General features: G+C 40.8%; 1 protein-coding gene and 1 long non-coding RNA gene across 3 annotated transcripts in view; one reads left to right on the top strand and one right to left on the bottom strand.

Moving 5' to 3' along the window:
* The window catches only part of pkd1l2a (polycystic kidney disease 1 like 2a), a 65,794-nt gene extending 43,177 nt beyond the window's left edge, over positions 1-22,617 (top strand). For both annotated transcript variants that reach the window (XM_017357234.4, XM_073907456.1), the window contains 29 exons: positions 2,775-3,053; positions 3,144-3,289; positions 4,063-4,245; positions 4,356-4,493; positions 5,165-5,320; positions 5,405-5,529; positions 5,899-6,019; positions 6,916-7,047; positions 7,158-7,383; positions 7,474-7,664; positions 7,812-8,042; positions 9,457-9,558; positions 9,636-9,814; positions 9,912-10,058; positions 10,160-10,359; positions 11,075-11,319; positions 11,709-11,922; positions 14,467-14,912; positions 15,036-15,132; positions 15,226-15,366; positions 15,438-15,623; positions 17,224-17,554; positions 17,682-17,815; positions 17,898-18,025; positions 18,113-18,273; positions 18,383-18,593; positions 21,035-21,136; positions 21,219-21,350; positions 21,437-22,617. In XM_017357234.4, coding sequence (XP_017212723.2) covers positions 2,775-3,053; positions 3,144-3,289; positions 4,063-4,245; positions 4,356-4,493; positions 5,165-5,320; positions 5,405-5,529; positions 5,899-6,019; positions 6,916-7,047; positions 7,158-7,383; positions 7,474-7,664; positions 7,812-8,042; positions 9,457-9,558; positions 9,636-9,814; positions 9,912-10,058; positions 10,160-10,359; positions 11,075-11,319; positions 11,709-11,922; positions 14,467-14,912; positions 15,036-15,132; positions 15,226-15,366; positions 15,438-15,623; positions 17,224-17,554; positions 17,682-17,815; positions 17,898-18,025; positions 18,113-18,273; positions 18,383-18,593; positions 21,035-21,136; positions 21,219-21,350; positions 21,437-21,562 — 5,210 coding nt within the window. In that variant the 3' untranslated portion in view covers positions 21,563-22,617. The remainder of the gene's footprint in view (positions 1-2,774; positions 3,054-3,143; positions 3,290-4,062; positions 4,246-4,355; positions 4,494-5,164; positions 5,321-5,404; positions 5,530-5,898; positions 6,020-6,915; positions 7,048-7,157; positions 7,384-7,473; positions 7,665-7,811; positions 8,043-9,456; positions 9,559-9,635; positions 9,815-9,911; positions 10,059-10,159; positions 10,360-11,074; positions 11,320-11,708; positions 11,923-14,466; positions 14,913-15,035; positions 15,133-15,225; positions 15,367-15,437; positions 15,624-17,223; positions 17,555-17,681; positions 17,816-17,897; positions 18,026-18,112; positions 18,274-18,382; positions 18,594-21,034; positions 21,137-21,218; positions 21,351-21,436) is intronic.
* Positions 20,949-24,768, bottom strand: LOC141375183 (uncharacterized). Its single transcript, XR_012382801.1, has 2 exons — positions 23,471-24,768; positions 20,949-23,298 (listed from the first exon to the last, which is right to left on the bottom strand). It is a non-coding gene; the product is annotated as an uncharacterized lncRNA (long non-coding RNA).
* Positions 24,769-25,144: the final 376 nt, after the last annotated feature.

Genomic DNA, 25,144 nt, shown 5'->3' with positions numbered 1-25,144 from the left:
CGATCTCTGAGCTCAGAATATGGGCCAAACCCAGAGAACTCCTCCATTATACATGCCCTGATCCAGAAGTCCCTGCACATTTTGTTTGTCTCTCTTATTTGACACACAAGGATCAATTCGTGGATCTCTCTGTTAACAAGCTGATAATCTGAATAAGCCGTGTCATTTTATACAGTCATTGGGTGCGTCAAGTAAGAAAGACGGTGGGTCAGTGATTAGCACTGTCACCTCACGGCAAGAATGTTGCTGGTTCGAGCCCCGACTAGGTCAGTTTGCATTTCTGTGTGGAGTTTGCAGGTTTTTTCCATGTTGGCGTGGGTTTCCTCCGGGTGCTCCGGTTTCCCCTACAGGCCAAAGAAATGCGCTATAGGTAAATTGAATAAACTAAACTGTCCATAGTTTATGCATGTGTGTGTAAATCAAGAGTGTATGGGTGTTTCCCAATACTGGGTGGCGGCTGGAAGGGCATCTGCTGTGTTTGCATAAGCCTTGTGGATCAGTGTATAGTGTATGAGTTGATGGGCAGGATTCTTAGACATGGATACTTTCCAATATTCAGTCCCAGTTCAGTTGGTAAAAGGCCAGTTCCTTTTCCCATATTGTGATGATGGGGAGTGCAAGAGTCATAGTTAAGCAGTTTGTTGTAAATGCATGAGATTGCTCCACGTGACTGAGAGAAATTCACACAGTCCCGCAGTGATTGATTGCACTAAGCAATATTGAAAGAATAAAAAGGTAACACTTTACTTGAGGAGGGTGTTCATGAGACATGAAACCTTTATAATGATGCCATGACCTGCATTAAAGGCCATGTTTACACTGTCAGGTCTTGAGGTCCAATTCTGATATGTCACCTATATCTGAGTTTTTTTTTTGCCTGTCCGTTTACATGTTCTTTTAATTGTGACCCATATCTGATTCATGTGTTTACACTTGCCATACAATTTAGTATGTCGCATATGCGTTAAGGCGGGTTCTAGCATCTGCGCCACAAAGGAAGAAATTGTCTTGCTTTTAGCTCTGCGAAAAATGCAAAGTTCGCCCAGCTCGTTTTAATATCATGTCCTCCACCATGCAGAGGAATTTGTGGGTCCGAGAGATATCTCAGGTCTGGTGGGAGCAAATTGTGGCGGGCTTTAATGAGGAGCAGTGGGTTAGAAATTTTAGGATGAGCACACACATGCTCTTCCTTCTATGTCATTAAACTGCAAAGAAGCACCACACTGTCGCAAGTTTAATGACGTACAAAACACCTCAATAAATCTAAACTGCCTGTTTCACTGATAGTCACATATCTGATTTATATCTGATCTATTTCTACATATGAGGGAGGCCTGAAACTGATCTCTAAATATCCGAATGGATGAGTTTTTTCGTGTTTACACGGTCATAGAACAGATCCAATCTGAGTCACATATGAGCAAAGAATCGGAATTGGGTCACATTTAACTGGTGGTGTAAACGGGGCCTTAAATGCAAAGATAACATTGTTTGCTGTATCTTTGTTATGACAACTTGGCCAAGACAACATTTCGGTCATAAACATGATTGTCATGAGGTCATTATAACCGTGTCATGAAATTTATAACAGTCCTTAATATTTTTCTACACCTCAGCTACAATGGTACAAATGAAATTTGTCATTAAAATGTCATTAAATGTCAAACAAACATTATAAAGTTATTTGACAGAGTATTGACACTTTTACTAAGTATTTTTAATGACAAATTCATTTTGTTCCACGGGAAAAAGTGATCAGACAAATATTCATCACTCGATTATTATGGCTTTATGACAATTATGTTTATGACAGATTTATGACAGAGTTATTTTATCTTGGTAATGTCAAGTTGTCATGACAAAGACATCTTAAACAATGTCAATGTTGTTTTTTAAATGACATAACAGAGTGAATGAAAGTTGTCTTAAGTAAAATCTCCTGTCACATCATATTATAATGGTGACGTGACAGTTTTATGAACACCCCCTTAAAGTAAAGTGTTACCACAAAGAGCTTTTGACCACAGTGTTGAATCGAGTCCCAAAACACACTTGCACACCTGTTAAAATTGGGATGTAAAAAAAAACATGTGATCTTGCAATGATATGCCATTTGAGATCGTGTCTGTGTTGATGTTACTTCCACTTTTCATTCATTCATTCATTCATTCATTCATTCATTCATTCATTCATTTTCTTTTCAGCTTAGTCCCTTTATTAATGAACTGACAACTTATCCAGCATATGTTTTACGCAGCAGATGGCCTTGCAGCTGCAACCCATCTCTGGGAAACATCCATTCACACACTCATACACTACGGACAATTTAGCCAACCCAATTCACCTGTACCGCATGTCTTTGGACTGTGGGGGAAACCGGAGCACCCGGAGGAAACCCACATGAACGTAGGGAGAACATGCAAACCCAACACAGAAACGCCAACTGACCCAGCTAAGGCTCAAACCAGCGACCTTCTTGCTGTGAGGCGACAGCACTACCTACTGCGCCTCTGCGTCGCCTTCCACTTTTCATAGAAAGTATTACAGAAATACTGGAAGATTCTCAAACAGTATGATAGTGGGATAGAATAGTAAAATAGAGGAGAAACCCAGCAAAAACAGGAGAGTTGACAGGTATGCACTTCCAGTAAGGGACGTGTTTAGTAATCACAGATAGCATAGACATAAAAAAGGGCCCAGGTCATGTTGGTTTGTTTTGGTACTTTCAATTATCAACCTTGTATTACAAAAAGTTGCCTGCCTTTGTTTTCTAGGTATCAAAGACGGCTTGTCTGGATCTGCTAGATACAATATTTCAATCCATGGTTCATCCGAGACTGAGAAGCCATCAGAAGCATATACATTAACCACTGTCTCTCCTTCTCACACTGCTGAAACGGTCCCTGTAACGCTCCCTATCCTCTTTCGTCCTCCCTCCTGCACCATTAGCCCTCACGAGGGTGATGTTCTCTCTCCCTTTAACATCAGCTGCTCTGTGGATCCAGCGTTTTGCAAAGCTGAGCCTTGCATATTCTGCTTCAAAACTGCAAGCGGTGAGAAATGGGAACTGTTTTATAAATTTAGCCCCTCCTGATGAAGGTAAAACCAGTTTAACTCCTTGTATTGGCCCTTTTATTTTACAGGTGAACATATTTACTGTGGTTCTGAGCCCACAGTGGAGTCACTTTACCTCCCTCTAGGGAATGAACACAGCAACTACAGACTGACGGTGGTCGTCACAGTGAAGAACACAGCAGGTGTTACTGCTGACACTTCTGTCACCACTTGGGTTTGTAGTTGATTTGATTGGTTCATGAGCATCTTTTCAAAAGTCATTTCAACTGAATTATCAAACTCAGGCCCGAAAAATCAGTTTTACATCCAGTAATTTTTTTAAGGACCAACAAGAGTAAAAATTTTCAGACAATCCCCAGATATTTTTATTATTATTTTTTTAAGACCAATAATTCCCACAGTACTTTAACACAGTGTTACTAATTTCATTACTAAGATAAATCCTAATTAAGCCATGAAAAAGAAAATTGAATGTACATGAAATACATCAAAGTTTATTTGGGAAATCTATTTCCATTAATCAAAATGCAAATAATGTCTGAAACCAAATTAAGCAGACATCCCAAGTCTCCCGGAAGTTGCTGGAGTATCCCGCAAATACATACAGACTCCCAGATGCCCGCAAATGAATGATAATCTCCCGGAAATCGAGTGTCTCCCGCCCAGTTTTTAAATTCGTTGCACACCGCTCCCGCTACCTCCCGCAAATCAACTTTGTGTCCCCTGAAAATGAATTTTTCCCAGCTTGGGATTGTCTGAATTAAGTCTGAAACAACATCAAGCAAACTTAAAAACGTATTTTGCAAATTAAGTGATTCTTATACCAAATTTGGCATTTCCATCAATTATATCTCATACTTCAAAATACACATTAACACAGGATGATGGAAACCTTGCTGTTGTGACAGACACAAAGAATGTTTGAGACAGACTTAATAAAAGAATGACATAATTGTGTGAATTAAATAGTTGTGCATAATATTCCAGGTTAAGGACACCAGTACTAAGCCCACAGTTAAGGATCTACAGGCACTGGTCTCCAACCAGGTCTTTCATCTACAGCAACAAGGTCGACTCACTGGGGCCGCGCTGGCACAGATGTTCCAGTCTGTGTCCCACAGACTCAACAATGCATTACCTGAAGATCAGAATGGCACTGTCAAAAATGAGGTGGTCTATGGGAAATATGCACATTCTGTTTTCACATATTCCCAAACTTTCTTTCTAATTTCCGCATTGTTGTTATTATGAATAACCAAATATGCCTCTTTTGACTAAAGCTGAGAAATCAGATGTTGCAGAGTTTAAGTACCGCCATAAGCTCCATCCCTCCAAAAAACCCAGCAGAAGTCCAGATGAGTGCAAATGTGATTGCAGGCCTTACCACACAAGGTCATGAGTTGACAGACACTACTCAGGTACTTTTGAAAAAGTCTGATGTATTTAGATCTGTGATTCTCAACCATGTTCCTTGATAACCTCCTGGACTGCACATAGTTTGTTGGGTGCATCTCAATCTTGTTTTCTTGGTTTTCTTGTTTAATAGTCAGGGCACTGATATGGGAGTCAATCATTTAAAGTGCTGTCTCAATCGCAAAATTCTACCAGTGTACTGAAAAGTCCCTCAATATGAAAATGAGGGAGCAAGGTCATTCTCCTGTCGCAGTCAGTGTCCCAATGTGTAGGGGGCTTCAGGAACAGGCTTGAGAACCACTGATGTGAATGATAGCAATGCAGCAATCACCATACCTGCCAACACTCCTGTTTTACCTGGGAGTCTCTCATATTTCAGACCCATCTCCGCCACCCTCCCGTTTTGTTATTTTTCCTGTTATTTTCTCCTTTTGTTATCTTCTATCCCAACCACCCCAAACCAGGTCCTCAGCTTTTTGGGACAGTCTGTAACACCCCCAGGTTGCTGCTTTTGGTGTAGTATTTGATCGCAGAAGCCACCCGCAACCAGGTCCATATTACAGTTACTAATACCAACTCAACACCCCCATCCCCCACCCCCCCACCGGATTTTCAAAGACATTTGTTGGCAGGTAAGAGCAATACACCTCTCCTAACTCTTCCGTTCTGACTATAGTTACAGGCTAGTTCTCTGCTAACAAATCTCAGTAAGTCCCTGGTCTCTTTGACACATGCTGGTGATGAGTCCTCTGAACAGATTCTGCAAGCATCAACGCCAATCATTGATGCTGTCAGTAACATCATCAAAGTTTCCTCCAGTACTTCTAAACAGGTAGTTCTCAAAAGACAAGCATTGCTCCACGTGCCGATTCAAAGCCATCATTCTTGATGATGTTTTCATTCCTTTCTGTTCCAGAATGAGATCTCGGGGCATTTACTAAACACTGTTGGCAACGTTCAGAGTGCCTTGTTGGCGGGGAAAAAAGTTAATCAGGAGCCAATCGTACTTAGCACTTCTGTTTTTGGTTTATATGTCAACAGGTAAGCACAAAATGGTGGTAGGTTAGGTCGTGTATTCTAAAAGCAAAACTAGGGCATAAAATGACCATTGGTTTTGACCCTTTTGTATTGAAACAGGAAGCCAGTAGCTAATAGATTTCATTATGATTTCCTATTGGTAGTTGAAAGCATATGGTAAATATATTTTAGGCAGCATGGACATTTTCATTTCCTTTAGCAAAATATATTTTACCTAACATTACCCAAGTGTTCCTACAAAACAAAAGGCTATTATTATAGGTACCAAGCTGACTGACAAAAACTACAAGTCCCAACATTAGTTTTTCTCTTTTAGAGGGATTTTACATGTCTGCTTAAGCAACAAAATTGCTCACTGTCGTACTATTTCAGAATATCATCAGATGGTCTGCAGAAACAGACTTTTAACGTCCAGAAGAACAGCTCTGCCAGTTTTAAACTTCCCTCTCTGGGCTCTGATGTTCTTTCTGCTAATGAACCAGTAGATGTACGGGTGAGTATTGACAATCTAACCTCTCCTCCTCTATAGAAAGTCAAATTCAAGTAATCGTAATAGCTAACAACGTAAGAGATCCTAAAATACAAAGTAACATATACCTTCTAGACCAGGGTTGCACAACCCTGTTCCTGGAGATCAACCGTCCTGCAGAGATCAGCTGCAAACTTGATTAAACAACTGTGTTTAGTTACCAAGTGTGCCTACAGATCCTAGATGGTTGGTTTAGCTGTATTTGATCAGGGTTGGAGCTTAACTCTGCAGGAGAGTAGCTTAAGTTTGCAGCTGATCTCTGCAGGAAGGTAGATCTCCAGGAACAGGGTCGAGTGGTCAAGATAGAAATCAATTGGAAGTTGGAAATTTTGTCCATGATGTGATGTCTGACAGGCAGACTGAGATTCTCACAGCAGCTGTGTGATTATTTTAATAGTATCTGGTTGCAGCCTTTATGATGCAAGCTGAGATTGCATCACTCAGCGATGCAATGTCAGACACAATGCATTCAATGGAGTGAGTGAAGTCACTTTGACTGGTAGGGTTAGGGGTGGGGTTAGGTGAGCCCATTAAAAGGCATTGGATGCAGCTCAGATTGCACAGCACCAGGTCTGCATCCAGACCCCTCTTAATTGTTTGGCTGTAATGAAAAATTAGAGTTGCCCGTCACCCATGTAGCACTGGAAAGAGAAACCATGACATATATATGTCCTAGTTATGTAGTATATATGGAGAAGGTAACAGCTCCAATCATTGACCTTTGAGGTTCCTTGTGAACAGTTGATGTGCTATAACACTACTCCCCTGTAAGCAACATAAAATGACCTTATATATGGACCTATATATATATATTAAAAGTAGATTACTGTAATATTATCTTGTTCTTGAATTTACCACAGATGACAAGCTTTGACATAAATCCATTCTCGCGGTGTGAAGGCAAACAAATCAGTGGATCAGTGGGTTCTCTCTCTCTTACAAATATCAATGGCTCAGAGATTTCAGTGGCAAACCTTACTGAGGAGATTGAGGTAAAAGGAGATTGACAGGAAGTTTCTAACAAAGTGAGACCAAAATCTTGGTTTTACACTTTAAACTATAAATATAAAACATTCAAAACCTAATTCTCTACATTTCTTAGATTTTCTTACCAAGGACGCAGGTGGCAGAGATTAACCAAACTCTTCTGGAACTGGGAAACTTCAGCACTGTGGTCATCAACGTGACTGCGCCCAATATATCTCTTGTTATCAAGTTAGACCCCTCAGAAGAGACACCTCTACAGTTGCTCCTGGGTTTTCAGGACTACCCTAATGATACAAATAATGAGGCCCGGATACAACTGCCTCAAGAAGGAAACTCTGAAGGTTATTAACAAATATAAACAATTACATAGAATTTTGGAAATACTCTATGCAAAAGACTGAAAAGTTTTCTGTTATATTTGTGTGGTACAGAGGAAAGATACACATGGGTTCTAAACCCCTCAGAGATGGCAATGGAAGTAGGCGTTTACTACCTTTTGGTGAGGCCTATTGTTGGAGCTGGGGTAAATTCGACTAGTGCCTTGGTTTATATCACAACCATTGCTGCTGATTGTTTGTACTGGGATGAGATAAAGGCAAACTGGAGTGGTGAAGGCTGTAGGGTAAGCTTAAAAATCAAAGTTGTACGTGTCCATTTAAACTGACAGTGATTTTAATGTCTATAATGACTTGGTTGAAAATATCACTTCTTATTTGCATAAAATTTCGGTTTTGTTGAGTAACTTGAGCTCAACTTTGTGTCATTTCAGGTTGGCCCTCGTACTACAACATTGGTTACTCAATGCCTGTGTACCCATTTGACATTTTTTGGAAGCTCCTTCTTTGTCATGCCCAATGTGGTTGATGTGTCCCGCACTGCTGAACTCTTTGCAACCTTCGTCAACAACCCGGTGGTGGTGTGTTTTGTAGGCGCCATCATACTTGCTTACTTGTTGGTTGTCATATGGGCACGAAGAAAGGACATTCAAGATGCAGTCAAGGTTTTGATTTGGGATAAACTAGCATTATTATTATTCATTCAAACCATGCTTAGTGTGACTTCACCAAGTAGGGCATGTTCCTGGATCAACACCAACATTCCAATTGGCTTTAAAGCATGGGTCTCAAACTCGATACCTGGAGGGCCGCAGCTCTGCACAGTTTTGCTCCAGCCTAAATCAAACACAGCTGATTCAAATAATCAAGGTGTTCAAATCAGTCTTGAACACCTTGATTATTTGCATCAGCTGCGTTTGATTAGGGTTGGAGCAAAACTGTGCAGAGCTGCGGCCCTCCAGGTATCGAGTTTGAGACTCATGCTTTAAGGCAGGGGTCACCAAACGTGTTCCTGGAGGGCCGGTGTCCTGCAGATTTTAGCTCCAACCCTAATCAAACACACCTGAACAAGCTAATCAAGGTCTTACTAGGTTTACTTGAAACACATAGGCAGGTGTGTTGAGGCAAGGTGGAGCTAAACCCTGCAGGGCACCGGACCTCCAGGAAGGAGATTGGTGACCCCTGCTTTAAGGTATAAGTTTACAGTTTATGTTTACAGTTAGGTTTATGCGCTTCTACATCTGTTATCCAACTATAAATCCCCTCTGATTTTTGGAATAAGCAGCATGGGGTCTCAGTTGTTAGCACTGTTGCCTAAAGGCAAGAAGGTGGCTGGTTCAAGTCCCAATGGGCCAGGAGGCATTTCTGTTTAAAGTTTGCATATTCTTCCCATAAATGTGTTTCTCCTCGATGCTCCAAGTTCCCCCACAATCCAAAGACATGTGGTATAGGTGAATTGGGTAAACTACATAGGTTGTAGTGAATGAAACAGTGTGGTAGTGTTTACCTGTGCTAGGTTGCGGCTGGAAGTACATTCATTCATTTTCATTTCCCTTTATTAATCCAGGGTCGCCAAACCGTAATGAACCGCCAACATATCCAGCAAGTTTTTTACACAGTGGATGCCTTTCCAGCCGCAACCCATCTCTGGGAAACATCCACACACACACACACTCATACACTACGGACAATTTAGGTTACCCAATTGAGCCAACTGAGCCGAGGCTCGAACCAGCGACTCAGCGACCTTGCTGTGAGGCAACAGCACTACGTACTGCGCCACTGCTTTGCCGCTGGAAGTACATCCACTCCAAAAAGCATATGCCAGAGTAATTGGGAGATTTATTCAGCTATGGTGACTCCTGATAAATCAGGGACTAAGCCAAAGGATAGTGAGTGTTTTTGGGAATAATTTACAGTAAAAGGTAAATTTAGCAGTAGGGATTTGGTATGGATTACATTTTCGAACAAGAATGATAAATGTTAATCCAGGATCACATCCCACTTGGTAAAAATCACACCCACATTAATATAACCATATGTTAACAATCATTTTTATGCTAATGTGCATATTTAAAGGTGAAGGTCACAGTACTTGAGGACAATGATCCCTTAGCTGAATATCGTTATTTACTGAGTATCAACACAGGACAACGTCGTGGGGCCTCCACCTCTTCTCAGGTTAGTGCCATACAGCTTTAGTTTTCAGAAATACTACTAATCCTTTCTAAATGAACACTGCCATAACATTACTCTAGGTGACAGTGACTCTACAGGGCTCAGAGGGAGAAAGTGAACCTCATCATTTGACTGACCCTGAAAAGCCAGTGTTTGAAAGGGGAGGACTTGACTTGTTCTTGCTGACCACTCCTTTTTCATTGGGGGAGCTGCAAAGTATAAGGCTCTGGCATGACAACTCAGGGTATTACCCTGCTTGGTAAGATTAATGTGTCATGTCAGATTTTTAGAGTGCATGGCATTTTTGTCTATATAGCTTCATCACTTACTGTATCTTTTTGAAATATCTTATATAGGTATGTTAACAAGGTAACGGTACAGGACCTGGAGAATGGGCAGAAGTGGCACTTCCTGTGCAACTCGTGGTTATCTATAGACTTGGGAGAATGTACACTAGATAAAGTCTTCCCTGTAGCAACAGAGATGGACCTAAAAAGATTTAGGTATGTAACTACGATCAAGTTTTGGGATACGTTTTCATATGTGATACAAAACTTAAGTTACTTTGTCATTAACCTTAATTTAATGTCTTCAATTTTTGCAGTAATCTGTTCTTCGCAAAGACTGCGAAAGATTTCCGTGATGGTCACATCTGGTTTTCTGTAATCAGTCGCCCTCCAAGTAGTAATTTCACTAGAGTTCAGCGTGTCTCCTGCTGTTTTTCACTACTGCTCTGCACGATGTTGACCAGTATCATGTTCTGGGGTATCCCGTCAGACCCGTCAGAGCAGACCATGGACCTGGGTATGGCCAGTAAAACAATCTCTAGAAAGTTCCCATAAGCAACATAGTAAATATTCACTATGGCATATTGTTAGAATTTTATCATGCTAAGAGATCTCCATTACATCACATCAAATTCAATAAAGCTCCACTGTTTATTAGTAGTACAGTTATTGGTATGTGATGGCTATCAAAGGCGCTCAGCATGTATCCAGTAGTAAAGGATGTATGGAGTTTGCTAGTTTAAAAAAAAGAACATCATGACAAAATTATTGTTAAACAACTGGACTTGGTATAGAGAAGTAAGCTTTCATTTCCCTTATTCTTAAAACGTATAATTATACCTTCTAAATCAGTGGTGTTGAACTTCAGTTCTTAGAGCTGGGGTGGCCAACCCTGTTCCTGGAGAGCCACCTTACTGCAGATTTCAGTTGCAACTCATATCAAACACACCTGCGTGTAATTATCACATGGTGTTCAGGTCCTAATTAATTGGTTCAGGTGTGTTTGATATGGGTAGCAACTGAAATCTGCAGGAAGGTGGCTCTCCAGGAACAGGGTTGGCCACCCCTGTCCTAGAGGGTCATAGCCCTGCAGAGTTTAGATCCAACCCTTCTGACCAGATGTGTTTATTTGGGGCTAAAGCTAAACTGTCCAGAGCAGAGAGTTTGACACCCCTGTTAATGTTTTCTTGACTCACAACATCTTTCCATATATCTCCTTGCATTGACTACAGGTAAAATTGAGTTCACTTGGCAACAGGTCATGATTGGCATACAAAGTTCCATTATCATGTTTCCAATCAATCTCCTCATTGTGAGCATCTTCAGAAATGCTCGTCCAAGAGAGCAAAAATCTGAATCGTCTTTAAAGCAACAGTCCAAGTTAGACTCCACAAAGCAAGGCAAAACTGGACGCGTATCTCCAAATCAGCCTCTACACGATAACCAGAAGGAAATCACACCTGATACTGTGATGAAGGTAAGTATGGCTAATCTCTTATGCCATAGTCACACTAGAGTTTGAGCATGCCAAATTGTCATACGATGCTGTGAAAAGGGGTGGGATTAAACAAGATGATTAGCAAGCTAGCGATTGGTCCATATTTTAAATTTCTGTACAGAGAGGTCAGGTTTTCATCTTTGATTGGTCTCACGCAATCACGTGGTGTGATTTCGCAGTTCAGAGTTCATTAAGCTTGAACATTCCAAAGCAGCGAACTGCAAATTTTGTCACACTAACTTTCTTTTCAGGTCTGTCGCATTCACGTGCATATGAATAGAAGTCTATGGGGTGAAAAGTGCACTGCTTTAGTCCTAAAAGTTGCTGTTTTATGACTATATTTAATTATCATTATTCTTTTCTTTCAGGACATCAAACGAATAGCACAGTCACTTTATAAAGTCATGAGAAGACCTGTTCCAAGGATAGAACTAGACCCCACAAAAACAGATATAAACAATCTCCTGTCGTTGGTTGAAGAGATAATTCATCAACATAATCGAGTTGGAAATGAGTTTTACAATGACTCGTCTAAAAATGAGCAAACTCTTGCTGCTTCCCTTGGCCGTGTAAATCTTAAAGGTGAGTCCATGCAAAGCAGTCCGTTTCATAACATAATTCCAGTTTCCAATTTTAAGCTTGCACTTCAGTTAGAACTTGAAAATTGACCACCTACTTTAATCACTGAGTCTGATCTCTTTAAGGTTTCAAGCTTTAGAGGATATTTTGGTCTACTTCACTTTGTCAGAGGCAGGTCCTATTATAGTAGCTTCTTGATTGTGAACAGGTGTGGCAGTAATCATCGTGATAAACCAGTTATGTTTTAACTAGGGCAGGGGTGTCAAACTCAATTCCTGGAGGGCCGAAGCCCTGCACAGTTTAGTTCAAACCCTGCTCCAACACACTTACCTGTAGGTTTCAAACAAGCCTGAAGGACTCAATTAGTTTGATCAGGTGTGTTTAATTAGGGTTGGAACTAAACTGTGCCGAGCTGCGGCCCTTTTGAAACGGAGTTTGACACCTGTGAACTAGTGGCTCGTTTCCACTGACTGGTCAAGTACGGTACGGTTCGGGTCGGTACGGGTCACCTTTATCAGGCTTGCGTTTCCACTATAAAGGGTACCCTTTTGGTGGGCGTGGTGTATGACAAAGTTTCAGTCGACGTCATTTTCACTCGAGAAAATGTCTACAGTAAAGCTGCACAGGTTGTTCACATATCATATGAAAAGCACTTCTCACAAAACAGATGCTTTACACACATAAATACTTGTGTATAAATGTTTATTACTAACCTTTCTATAAACAGGAGTTGATTATAACTCCAGATCAATGACAGTGCAAAATAGCCTACTTTAACGTCTGTAATTATATAAATAAATAAATGAACATATATGAACACATACAGACCCTTACAGTCTCCGATATGTTACCAACTACCGAAGAACTACACAAAGCAGACATTTCGTCGTTAATTAGGTTCTAAACAACACAAAGTATAGCCTACAGACAGTAGCGCCAAACCTCTCATCTGTGTCTGCAATCTTCAGCAGCACATGAAGCTTCTGTTAGAGAGTAATTCCATCATTCCCAGTTCATATTAGCCCAAAAGGTGATAATAAAGATTAAAACAAGGCAGTTTGTTCACGTTTGCTGAAGAAATAACGTGCTCATTGGCTTCGCCTTTTTTTTTCGTGCTCCACTCTCGCGTTTGTCCTTTTCTTTCTGAATGTGTCATTCTCGCGTTTGTCAGCTTCTCACAGGATCGGGTTTCCAAAGCTTGTCAATAATCAAGTGCATGTTATTATTATCAGCTCAAGAAATTTGTTATTTCAGATAGAGACGCGCGGCGAGCGCAAGGAAGAAAGCGAAACCACTCGGGCTTCAGACTGGCTCGTTAAAAACTACGCGGCACAGGGTGAATCTGCTCTTCTCCATGGCTTTGTGGCTGTTTATTATGACGACGACAGGGTTTGTTTGCAGGATCGACCATGGCTGCATATGTATTTATAATTCCGCTGTAATCTCTCGCTGTGTATTTCAAACATGGCGGGTCCTTTGTTTACATTCTGGCTTGTTGAGTCAACGAATGACGCATCTCTGTAAACCAATAGCGTTCAGCTGCGCGTGTAGCTCCACCTTTTGGAACCCTTTCTGCAGTTTGGGACCCTTTAGAAAGGGTCCCAAAAAAGTGGTACAGTACGGTTTGGTTCGGTATGCCTTTTGACAGTGGATACGGCCATAAAAGCGTACCAAACCGAACCGTACCGTACCGTACCACTCAGTGGAAACGGGCCATAGGGGAACACACTTTTTCACACAGGGCTTTCAAGAGTTCACACTTAGCTTGAGATTGATTACAAAGCATATATGGCATGCTGTCCCTGGGGCTCCATTCTTTTGGCAGGGCAAGAGGGGATTTTGAGCTCAGGTAGGTTTCGAGAACTCCCCTCTTATTTAGGGCTATTGACAAATTAGGAATTTCTATATAGAGGTATACTGCTGGTACAGCTCTACTATAGTGCCAAATTGAATTGGTCAATTGACCTATGATGCATGTCTTGGACTGTGCGTGGAAACCAGAGAACTTGGGGAAACCCATGCGAGTACAGGGAGAACTTGTGAACTCCACACAGAAACATTAACTGACCTGTTAAGGACTTGAACCAGTGATGTTCTGTTGTGAGGCTACAGTGCTAACCACTGGGCCACCGAGCTGCCCTATTAAGGGAAAGGAGAAGGAGTAGAGGTGGAAGGGGGGATTCTTCAAGGTGAAGATAACTGAGGTAAGAGACTCTGGTCATTTACAGTTAGTTAGGAATCCTCCGATTAGTGAATCATGCGTTAGCTAATGTGGGACCAACCATGATCAATCATAAGCACAAGCTCCTCTTCAAGTTAGTTTATAAATAAACTTCAAGTATTTTGGATTTTGTTTTTCCCTTAATAATAAAAACCTTAACTTTAAAACTGTATGATGTGTTTACTTTTGTTGCCTTTGACTAACATGACTAACTAACAAAAAATAAGAAGTCAGTAAGAGACAAACACATTTTCAAACTATTGTAAACACACACAGCCGGTAGCTAGCTCTCACATTAAACAATAATGTTTTTGTTCCCACCACAGAGAGCAGTTTTTGTGAAAGCCAAGAGTGTAATGAAAAACACAGCATCTACAGCCAATATCTCTACAAGCAGCTGCATAATGTGGAGAGAGAGCTGAGACTGCTAGAGCCATCATCCTTCTCAAAGCCAGACAGCTACAACCGGGCTGTACTGCAGGTGCAAGGCATGAAGAACTTACTTGAACCTCGTGTCTCCTTTTCTGGTCTGCATACTCGTAGCGCCAGCCCGTCAGAGGCCAGTGAAAAGGAAGGAAGTAGAAAGTGTCAGAAAGGATTGCCCTGGTGGTTTGTATTTGTTGGTTGGTTTCTTGTCTTAGCCACCAGTGGCGTTTCAGCATACTTCACGATGCTGTATGGGTTGACCTATGGAAAGGAGCGCTCCATCAGCTGGCTTATCTCAATGGTGGTGTCATTCTTTGAAAGCCTCTTCATCACCCAACCTGTAAAAGTAAGATATAAAGCGGACATAAGTCCTTGATTTTAGGATCTTAGGAAATATTGCAAGAGTGTCTTCTAGACATTTTGTTGCCAAAGAGACTTGGACTTGATTGTCTTGTGTTGGTTAAAATAGGTACTGGGCTTTGCAGTCTTCTTTGCTCTTGTACTCAAAACTGTTGATCAAGATGAGTATGGCGATGTTTCAATTGATGGGACTTTATCCAACACAGGTAATCGGATCATCAGAAACATGAATTATCTTTCCATCTTTGATGATCATCTGATAAGTGTGGTAAAACTTCAACTGAAATGTCTTTCCACAGATGATCCTGATGCAGTCAGAATTGCCAGGAGAGACAGCACATGTAGTTTCTATAAGCCTCCTCCTCCCACCGACATAGAAAAAATGAGAAATAACATGATCAAAGAACAGAAAGTTTTTGCGCTCATCCGAGAGATACTCAGTACGTAGATTATCACTTCTCTTTTCTTTATGCAAAGATTGGCTTGTTTGACACTGCCTTTTACCTTGCAGTTTATGTCGGATTCCTCTGGATGCTTCTGTTGGTTGCATATGGGCAGCGAGATCCAAATGCATACTACCTTACACATCATATTCGACAGAGCTTCAGCACTGGCATTTCAGAGACTCTGAACCACAAAGATATTTTCATTTGGGCAAATTCTTCCTTGCTTCGTAATCTGTATGGGCAATATCCAGGTATTCTGTCTATATGTACTGTGTACATCTTAATGTTATCCAAGCCCAGAACTAAATTTATGCATAAAGCTTTGCTCGCATTTTTGGTGGGGGCAGTTTTAACATGAAGAAATACAGTGCTAAACCACTGTAAGATACATATTTTAAAAATGTTCTTTTCTTGCCCAACTGTGTTCCTGGAGCCATACCAGCTGTACATATTAGCTGCGTCCGGAATTGCATGCTTCTAAAATATATGTAGTAAACCAAAAACAGTGCGCAAGCCGAGTAGTATGTCCAAATTCAAAGAATTCAACAGTATGTGAGAAGTACCCGGGTGACCAACTACTTCCGGCAAGATTCTAAAGTGTGCATCTGATGGATGCTACGCTATCCCGTGATGCAACGCGAGAGAATTTATGAATGGGAGTGATGGAACTGATGCAGGTAGGTCATGTAATGATGACAAAATGGCGGATGTAGTACATCTGAGTACCATTCATACTACTGACATTCATACTGTCCAGAACATAAGCTGCGTCCCAAATCGCATACTTATGCACTATTCTACGCCATTTTGTAGTATAAATAGTGTAAGTAGTGTGTTCACACTGAAAACTCTAAAAATAATAAGTGCACTTTAATTACCCGGATAATGCACTCATTCAGCTGGTAAAATGAAGTGTGTAATGATGGACACTTCACGCACTCAACAACCGCAGGTTTGCTTATGTAGCGGAAGAGGCGGAGCTATCGGACACACGTTGAATAACTTTATTTATTTTGGATGGTGAAAGCAAAATTCTCCTACGAGAGTGATTATAGCGCCTCCCGATGGTGAATGCGGCAATACTCATGGCAGGTATTACTTGATAATTCGGTCGTTTATTTCACTTATTTGGCAACCGTCATTAGGGAAACCGTTTGAATTTCCGCTTAGTAAAAAAACATTAGTTTGCCATTTGGAACAACACTACATACATGTACTATCCTGTTAAGTGTGTAAGTGCATAAGTACATAGTGCATGAGTGCACAGTGTATAGAGTGCCATTTGGGATGCAGCTAAACTCTTCTAATGGCATAGTACATTTAAATTCAAATGCAGTACCTACTGAGAAGTAGGCGATTTCAGACGCTGCCATAGTCAAATATGTCCTAGTCAAACATACCCGATTCAACTCACCATCTCATTAGTAGAGACACCAAAGGTCCAACCTATGAATTTGAACTTCACAACAATTAGATAAGTAGCAATATAAGTTGTTTGCATAAAACTACATCCACCATGTTGTGATTATCACCTGACATCCCTGAATCAGCACTGTCACTTCACTTCTATCTTATCTGCTGTGTCTAATGGGATAGGTTAATTGTCCACTAGATGTTCCAGGTTCTTCTTGCCTTGTTTTACTATGAATTTAGACGTATTTGTTGGCTCACATATTGTTTTTACATAATATACAAAAGGCAAGTTTAGACACATCACAACACAAGGGAGACCTCCAAAATTGTACTGTTGGTGTGCTTCCAGGAAAAGTGAAAATTGCCTACTAATTAAAGGTTAAACACTGAATGGAATTTGTACCACTGAATTTAAATTGTTGTGTAATACCATTTCAGGATTCATAACAGATGGAAATTCAAAACTTGTTGGCAATGCTCGAATCCGTCAGGTTAGAGTGAGAAGAGACACTTGTAAAATTGCCAACCCCATGCAGTACTCTGTTCGTGATTGCCATGCCCCATACTCCTGGGAATCAGAGGACATGGGGTCTTACAGTCCAGGCTGGAACCAGACAAGAAATGTGAATGGCTCAAAGACTGTACTTAAACCATGGTACTACCAAACCCAGGCCAAACTTCGGGCAAACCCTGTTTGGGGTGGTCTGGCCCTATATAAAGGAGGAGGATTTGTGGTGGACCTAGGTCCAGATCAAAAGAATGCAAGCAGGTACATGTGGCATTATCTGTAACCACCGTAGATTCAAAAGTAGAAGTTACAGTTGATCCTTTCTTTCTTGTCAGTTGATCTGATTTCCTGTAAGCTGAGCAATTGATCATTTCTTTCCTGTCTACAGACTTCTTCAGTATCTTTTTGACAACACCTGGCTGGATGTGTATACACGGGCTGTTTTTGTGGAGTTCACTGTTTATAATGCAAATGTTAACCTCTTCTGCATTGTGACGCTCATATTTGAGACCACAGGAGTTGGTGAGAAATCTCCTTCTGATATTGTCAAAGGACTCCCATGTTCTCAAAGTCTAGACTCGTGATCATTTCGCTGTTTTTGCAGGTACGTTCCAATATCGAAGTGAGGTGCAGGCTGTCCATCTTTATCAGTCCACTGGTGGTTTTCATGTATTTGTTATGGCGTCAGAGGCCATCTATTACATCTTTATTCTTTACTACATGGTTGTACAGGTAAAGGTCTCTTATAGGACTTTAAAGTAGATGGTGCAGTCCGTATCAATGAAGATATAATAGACAATATTCCTCTGGATTTAACAGGGCAAACTGATGAAGCAGCAGAAATGGGCATACTTCAAAAGCAAGTGGAACCTTTTAGAGTTAGCCATCATCATTTTAAGCTGGAGCGCATTATCTGTGTTTGTCAAGAGAACAATATTGGGTAACAGGGACATTGAGTTCTACCAAAATAACAAAGACATGTGAGTAAAAGTATGTTTTTTTTTTTTAGATTAATCAGTCAATTCCTGAGCAACATACATGTAAACAAAGGCAAATACTTCAAAACTAATGTAGTTGTTTCTCCAACAGGTTTGTCAGTTTTAATGAGACTGCCACTGCAGATGCTGTACTGGGCTATCTGATAGCCTTCTTGGTTCTATTGGCCACCATCAAGCTGTGGCATCTGCTGAGACTAAATCCCAAGCTACACATGATCACTTCTACACTGCAGCGGGCATGGACCGATATCTCTGGGTTCATCGTGGTCATGACCATCATGTTTTTAGCCTATTCCATTGCCGTGAGTACAGTATCATGCTCCCCTGACATTCTTGGATGTGTAATGAAAACCGACTAGGATCAAGGCCTACAACCATGGCAACAGGGCAATTTAGTTACAACTCAACATCACACCTTTCTGAAGAACTAATTCTGAAGGACTTGATAAGCTAGATAATATGAGGTTCATTAGGGTTGAAGCTGAACTGTCCCCAATTTCGGTCCTGGAGGGCCGGTGTCCTGCAAAGTTTAGTTCCAACCCCAATCAGACACACATGGCTAGCTTATCAAGTTCTTACTAGGCTTTCAAGAAACATCCTTGCAGGTGTGATGAGGCAAGTTGTAGCTAAAATCTGCAGGACACTGTCTCTCCAGGACATCCCTGGTTTAAAGGCCAGAGATCGTCTTAATGGCCCTAGCACACTTCATCTTCACTTAAGGCCCTGGTATAATTGAACCAAAATTAAAAACACAAACTAAAATGACATCAACAAAATGAGTTTCAGCGGTTCAAAACTGCTCACCATAAACTTTTGGGGCAGTTAGTTTAGGCTCCTTTGAGCTTCCATTGGTCTGCGGCAATTACACAATCTGTGGTTGTGTTCTGGAACGCCTACCTTCCTTTACATGAGATTTCTTTCCCCTGATTTGTTAGGTCAGACAGAAAAACAACATCCAAAACAAAATCAGTAGCCACATAAATACACTGGAAAGTCAAGTAGCAGAGCTGGAACAGATGGATCCTCACCTGTAGGATCACTTGTGAAGAGACTTTAAAGACACAAAGAGAGTCACACACTGGAAAAGAAGCCCCCCTCAATGCGCCACATCTTTTCTATGAGTTTGCACACACTGGCGACGCCATTCAGTGTCTGTCCCTGACAAATAGAAAACAATGTAAATATGCTGAGGTGGCACTTCTTATGAAGGCTGTTTGCCAGATATTTAGGAAAATGTTCTTATATGGTCTCAGCCATATGGTTGGGTATTGTTTGGGGTTATTTCGATTCCGGTGCTAAATAGACACTTTTAAAACGTGCGCCTGAAAAGACACTTGAGCCAAAAAATTATGGTGGATGACTCTAGAAAATCTTTTGACAATTAAAAAAAAAATGATTAAACAATATAATAAAAAGTTTAAAGTATACATCAATTAAGAATTAAATGTTTAGAAATAGTGTCACACAACTCATACCTAGGTGTACCTTTAATGTACCCCTTGATGCTTCTTACATTCTTGTCGCAGCACCAGTGGTATCGAAATTAGACACCGAAATTTCAATGCTGATTTGGTCCGGATAATACCGTTTACAAAGGTACCGAGTTTCGGTATCCAACCCTTCTCCGCCCCTATTTTTGTGTTTAGGAATACATGCGAGCATACCATCTTACACTTTTTGAACTTATATTTCTTTTAAACAAAGAGCACAAAAGAAATCTGAAGCATATATGGGCCTTCATGGACTAGCACAGGGATGTCCAGACTCGGTCCTGGAGGGCCGGTGTCCTGCAAAGATTAGTTCTAACCCCAAACAGACACAGCTGCCTAGCTAATCAAACTCTAACTAGGAAGTCTAGAAACATCCTTGCAGGTGTGTTGAAGCAAGTTGGAGCTAAAATCTGCAGGACACTGGCCCTCCAGGACCGAGTTTGGACACCTCTGGTCTAGCAGATAATTTCAATTTCCCAAGATTGCAGATGTTCAATTCATCGTCTTTGCTCTTAAAAGGGTGCTTGTATGCACCCTCTTTGTGGTCACTATGGGCCTTCAATATGCACTTCTGCTAAGCACACTGAGGTCTACAAAACAGTAGCAGTAGCCATCTCAAGTAAATACATAAGGAACATGATACATAAGGAAATGAAACCGAATTTGATCGTAATCTTTGCCATCATAGCTCTTAATCACTGCAAAAAATGCTTTTCTTGCTTAGATTTTTTGTCTTGTTTCTAGTCTAAATATCTAAAGTATCTTATATCAAGAAGCATTTTCTAGACAAGCAAAACATATTATCTTGTTTTGAGAAATAATATGCCAATATTAAGTGAGTTTTTCCTTAAAACAAGCAAAATAACCTGCCAATGCGTTAAGCAAATTAATCTTGTTTTTTTCTTTTGACGTAAGATTATTTTGCTTACCCCATTGGTAGATTATGTAGCTTGTTTTAAGAAAAAACTCACTTAATATATTTTCTCAAAACAAGACAATATGTTTTGCTTTCTTGATTTAGAAATTTTGATATTTTGATAAATTTTGATAAATTTTAGATATTTGGACTAGAATCAAGACAAAAAAATCTAAGTAAGAAAAGCATTTTTTGCAGTGTTTGAGGTGTTGTGCACATGCTATTTCACTGACTAGACACAAAAACAATCAGCAAGTTAAGGGACATTGTCATTTATTTCATCAGTCTGATGCATGGCAAAGCATATTTACACTTCTTTCATTTTGAATCCCATCAGTGCAATCTGATGTACGGTTGGAGGCTCAACTCGTACAGAACTCTGCTTGAGGCTGCACAGACCATTATTTGCCTACAACTGGGTATCTTTAACTATGATGAGGTAAACTGAAGAGCTTGTACTAAATCGGTTCTCACTCACATTGTCTAAGCATTTATTCATTTAACCTATCAATTACCAACAGGTTTTGGACTACAACCCAGTTCTGGGAGCTTTCCTAATTGGATCCTGCATCATCTTTATGACTTTTGTGGTTCTCAACCTCTTTATATCAGTGATTTTGGTGGCGTTCAATGAAGAGCAACTTCACCCCACAGTAAATATTTTAGTCAATCCAAAGCTGTGCTATATTTCTGAAATTTATAATTGTGTCAATTGACTGACCAATCTCTCTTCACTCAGCCCTCTGAAGAGGAGGAGATCGTGGAACTGATGCTGATGAAGGTCTGCAGCCTCCTTGGCATCAAGTGCAAGAAAAAGCAAACAAACGCAGATGCTCCAATGACTACAGCCTCAGTCATATCATAGGAATTATGCTTGTCTGTACAACCATGTGACAGTCCATGCTACCCTTACTGCGAAATGCCTCTTGGTATTTGAATGCTTAGTCATGGTTCTTGTAACATATATAATGCTAAGCTTTTCCCCTGACATTTACCTTACCTACTATACATTAGTTTTGCTTGAATGTTTGTCAGTTATTACAACTACTGCATGAAATATGCAACTTTGTCTTAGAGTGTTTGTCCTATTATTATATTACATCAATCAACATGTCAGCTTTTCTGAGTGGAAAGTAGATCTCATTATTTGTTGTTAGACGAGAACAATGTGAAGTAAAATTACCTTGAGAATGGTTTCAACAAATGAAACTCTTGTATACACCACTAATCTATACTACCTGACAAAAGTTTTGAAAGGCCTCTAGATTATGCTAATTTTAGCAAAATTAAAGTATGAATTTAGTAGTATCTGGCAACAAATCCACTGCAATTATCAGTATCTTGTGCTTCATTTCAAATTAACTAAAATAATCTATGAAAGGCACTTTAGAGAGGGAACGATCAGGGCTGCCAAGCTGAAGGGTGATCCTAATTTAATCGTTACAGACCTCTAAACTCTGTCCTTCCGATTAACTCAAGAACAGTGTGTAGAGCTTTATGGAATGGGTTTCCAAGGCCAAACAGCTTACATCACTGAGTGCAATGCAAAACGTTGGATGTAGTGGCATAAAGCACACAGTGGACATGCATACTCTGGAGTGACAAGCCACACTTCTCTGTCTGGTAATCTAATAGACAAGACAGAGCTTCTCAGCGCTGGATAGACATTAAAAAGCAGAAGCTTTGAGAGCAGAAGCCAGACTTGCTTTAACTTGTGATAATGTTAGCTTTAGTATTAGGACAGTTTTGTCCTAATACAATTGTCCAACAAATCAGCAGTCTAAAGTCAGCATGGATTCAAATTTTACTCTTATATGTATATAGTTGTGCTTCTTATAAACAATGTACCTGTGCACATCATCATTTAGTAAAAATCAATTTGCCCATATTGAATTTAATACAACCTTCCCTTCCTCAAAACATTTCACTTCTGGTCACATGGATTGCCTTTAGGGCAGGGCTATAAGTGCATGTCTCATTTCTGCCCTGCCTTCGGAGCAACTCTGGGAGGCAAGGGTTAGAATAAAAAGATATGATTGTGGTTGAAAAAAAAATCATCATTTAGTATCTAAAAACACTCTGCACCAACTTTGCCAACTTTGTTCAGTTCCCACCTCCCATTCCAGAAAATCTCTGAAGAGTAGAACCAAATGGGGCTTCATTGGAGCTGTACGAGATGTAAGTGGGTGTGTTTGAGGCCGGATGACAACAGAAACTTTACTATCCCATAAAGCCAAATGAGAGGATTAGAAATTGCAGAGCTAACAAGGGAGGGGCATTTTGTTTGGCAATGCTTTGAAATATCAATCATGTTTCTCAGAAGTCACATACTGCACCTTTACATAAAATTTCGTAACTTCTTGTGGGGTATCCAAGAAGTTTGGGGGCAGCATTACCTAAAAACCCATTACAATTTCAAAATAAACTGCCTCAATCATTCCACTTTTTTTCAAGTATTTCTGTGATTAAGTAGAACAATATATTACATTTTAAACTAAGGGTTTCCACAGCTGCTCCTGGAGGACAACTGTCCTACAGAATTTAGCCCCTACTTGCCTCAACACACACTCATGGAAGTTTCTAAAGTAGGGGTGGCCAACCCTGTTCCTGGAGAGCCACCTTCCTGTAGATTTCAGTTGCTACCCATATCAAACACACCTGAACCAATTAATTAGGACCTGAACACCATGTGATAATTACAGGCAGGTGTGTTTGATATGGGTTGCAACTGAAATCTGCAAGAAGGTGGCTCTCCAGGAACAGGGTTGGCCACCCGTTCTAAAGCAAGGCCTTAATTAGTTGGCACAGGTGTATTTGGCTTTGAAATCTGCAAAATCAATGGCTTACGAGAAGCAAAATTGGACAATAGACTTACCATTTGCTGGCCCTACAAACAGTCAACTCCAATCAGCATCCTGGAGGGCCGGTGTCCAGTAGTCCAGCTGCAACACTTGTTAAAAAATTTTCTACAAAATGTGCATTCCAAATGGCATACACGGAGCTCTGAAGGGCACTTCAGAGTCAGACTAAGAACAATAACGGTCACCATATTTAAGAGTGATTCCAAACCGAAGTGCTCAAAACAGGGGTGCCCAAACTCGCTCCGGGAAGCCTGGTGTTCTGCTGTGTTTAGCTCCAACCCCAACTAGAATCAACCGAATCAGCTAGTCGAGCTCGTTAGCTGCGGTCACACTAGACTTTTCTCCCCAAAGACTTGCATCAGACCAGAAACGCAAGGTCGTGCAGCAAGTTTTGCAGTTCGCTGCGTTGCAAAGTTCAAGCTTGGTGAACTCTTACCTGCGAAATCGCATAGCGTGACTGTGTGAGACCAATCAATAATCAAAACATGACCTCTCTGGACAGGAATTTACAACATGGACTTTTTTTTTTGTCTAATCATCTTGTTTAATCCCGCCCCTTTTTGTAGCACCATATGACAGAATTTCACATGCTCAAACTCAAATGTGGACGCAGCTTTACAAGGTATACTAGAAACTTATTGGCAGGTGTGTTAAAGCGAGTTGGAGCTAAACTCTAGAGGACACCTGCCCTCAGGGGTTTGATCACCCCTGTTTTAGAATATAGGATTTGGAAGGGCACACTAGATGGACACTTCAGGTCACCATTATCCTTTCCACAGGGGAAGTTGCTTAAAAATGGGTACAACAGGAAGCGCAGTTTCCTTATTTAGGACAGTTTAGGTCAACCAGCATTCAAAATGCGCAATAAAGGGTTTCCCTTGTACATCTTAAACTGCAGAGCAGTTAAGCCTTTGATGCAGGAGTGTCTAAACTTGATTCAGGAGGGATGATGTCCTGAAGAATTTAGCTTCTACTTGCCTCAAAACACTGCCAGGATGTTTCTAGCATGCTTAGTAAGAGCTTAATTACCTGTATCTGATTAGGGTTGGAGCTAAACGATTCAGGACACTCTGGAACCAAGATTGGGCACCACTGCTTTGAAGTGATTAGGGCAGGGGTGTCCAATCTTGGTCCTGGAGGGCCTCTGTCCCGGAGAGTTTAGCTCAGGTGTGGGCAAACTTGATCCTGGAGGGCCAGTGTCCTGCATAGTTTAGCTCCAACCATATTCAAACAGACCTCATAGAGTTCAAGTGATCTCGAAGACACTGATTAATTTGTTCAGGTGTGTTTGACTAGTGTTGGAACAAAACTCTGCAGGGACACCGGCCCTCGAGGATCAAGTTTGCCCATCCCTGGTTTAGCTCAAACCTTAATCAACACACCTGAACCAGCTAATCAAGCTATTACTACATTTACTAGAACAGGGGTGGCCAACCCTGTTCCTGGAGAGCCACCTTCCTGCAGATTTCAGTTGCAACCCATATCAAACACACCTGCCTGTAATTATCACGTGGTGTTCAGGTCCTAATTAATTGGTTCAGGTGTGTTTGATATGGGTAGTAACTGAAATCTTCAGGAAGGTGGCT

The sequence above is a fragment of the Danio rerio genome, chromosome 7 (genome assembly GCF_049306965.1).
Source record: "Danio rerio strain Tuebingen ecotype United States chromosome 7, GRCz12tu, whole genome shotgun sequence".
Taxonomy (NCBI): domain Eukaryota; kingdom Metazoa; phylum Chordata; class Actinopteri; order Cypriniformes; family Danionidae; genus Danio; species Danio rerio.
Note: the sequence above shows the minus strand (reverse complement) of the source record. Positions and strands in the feature narration are given on the sequence as shown.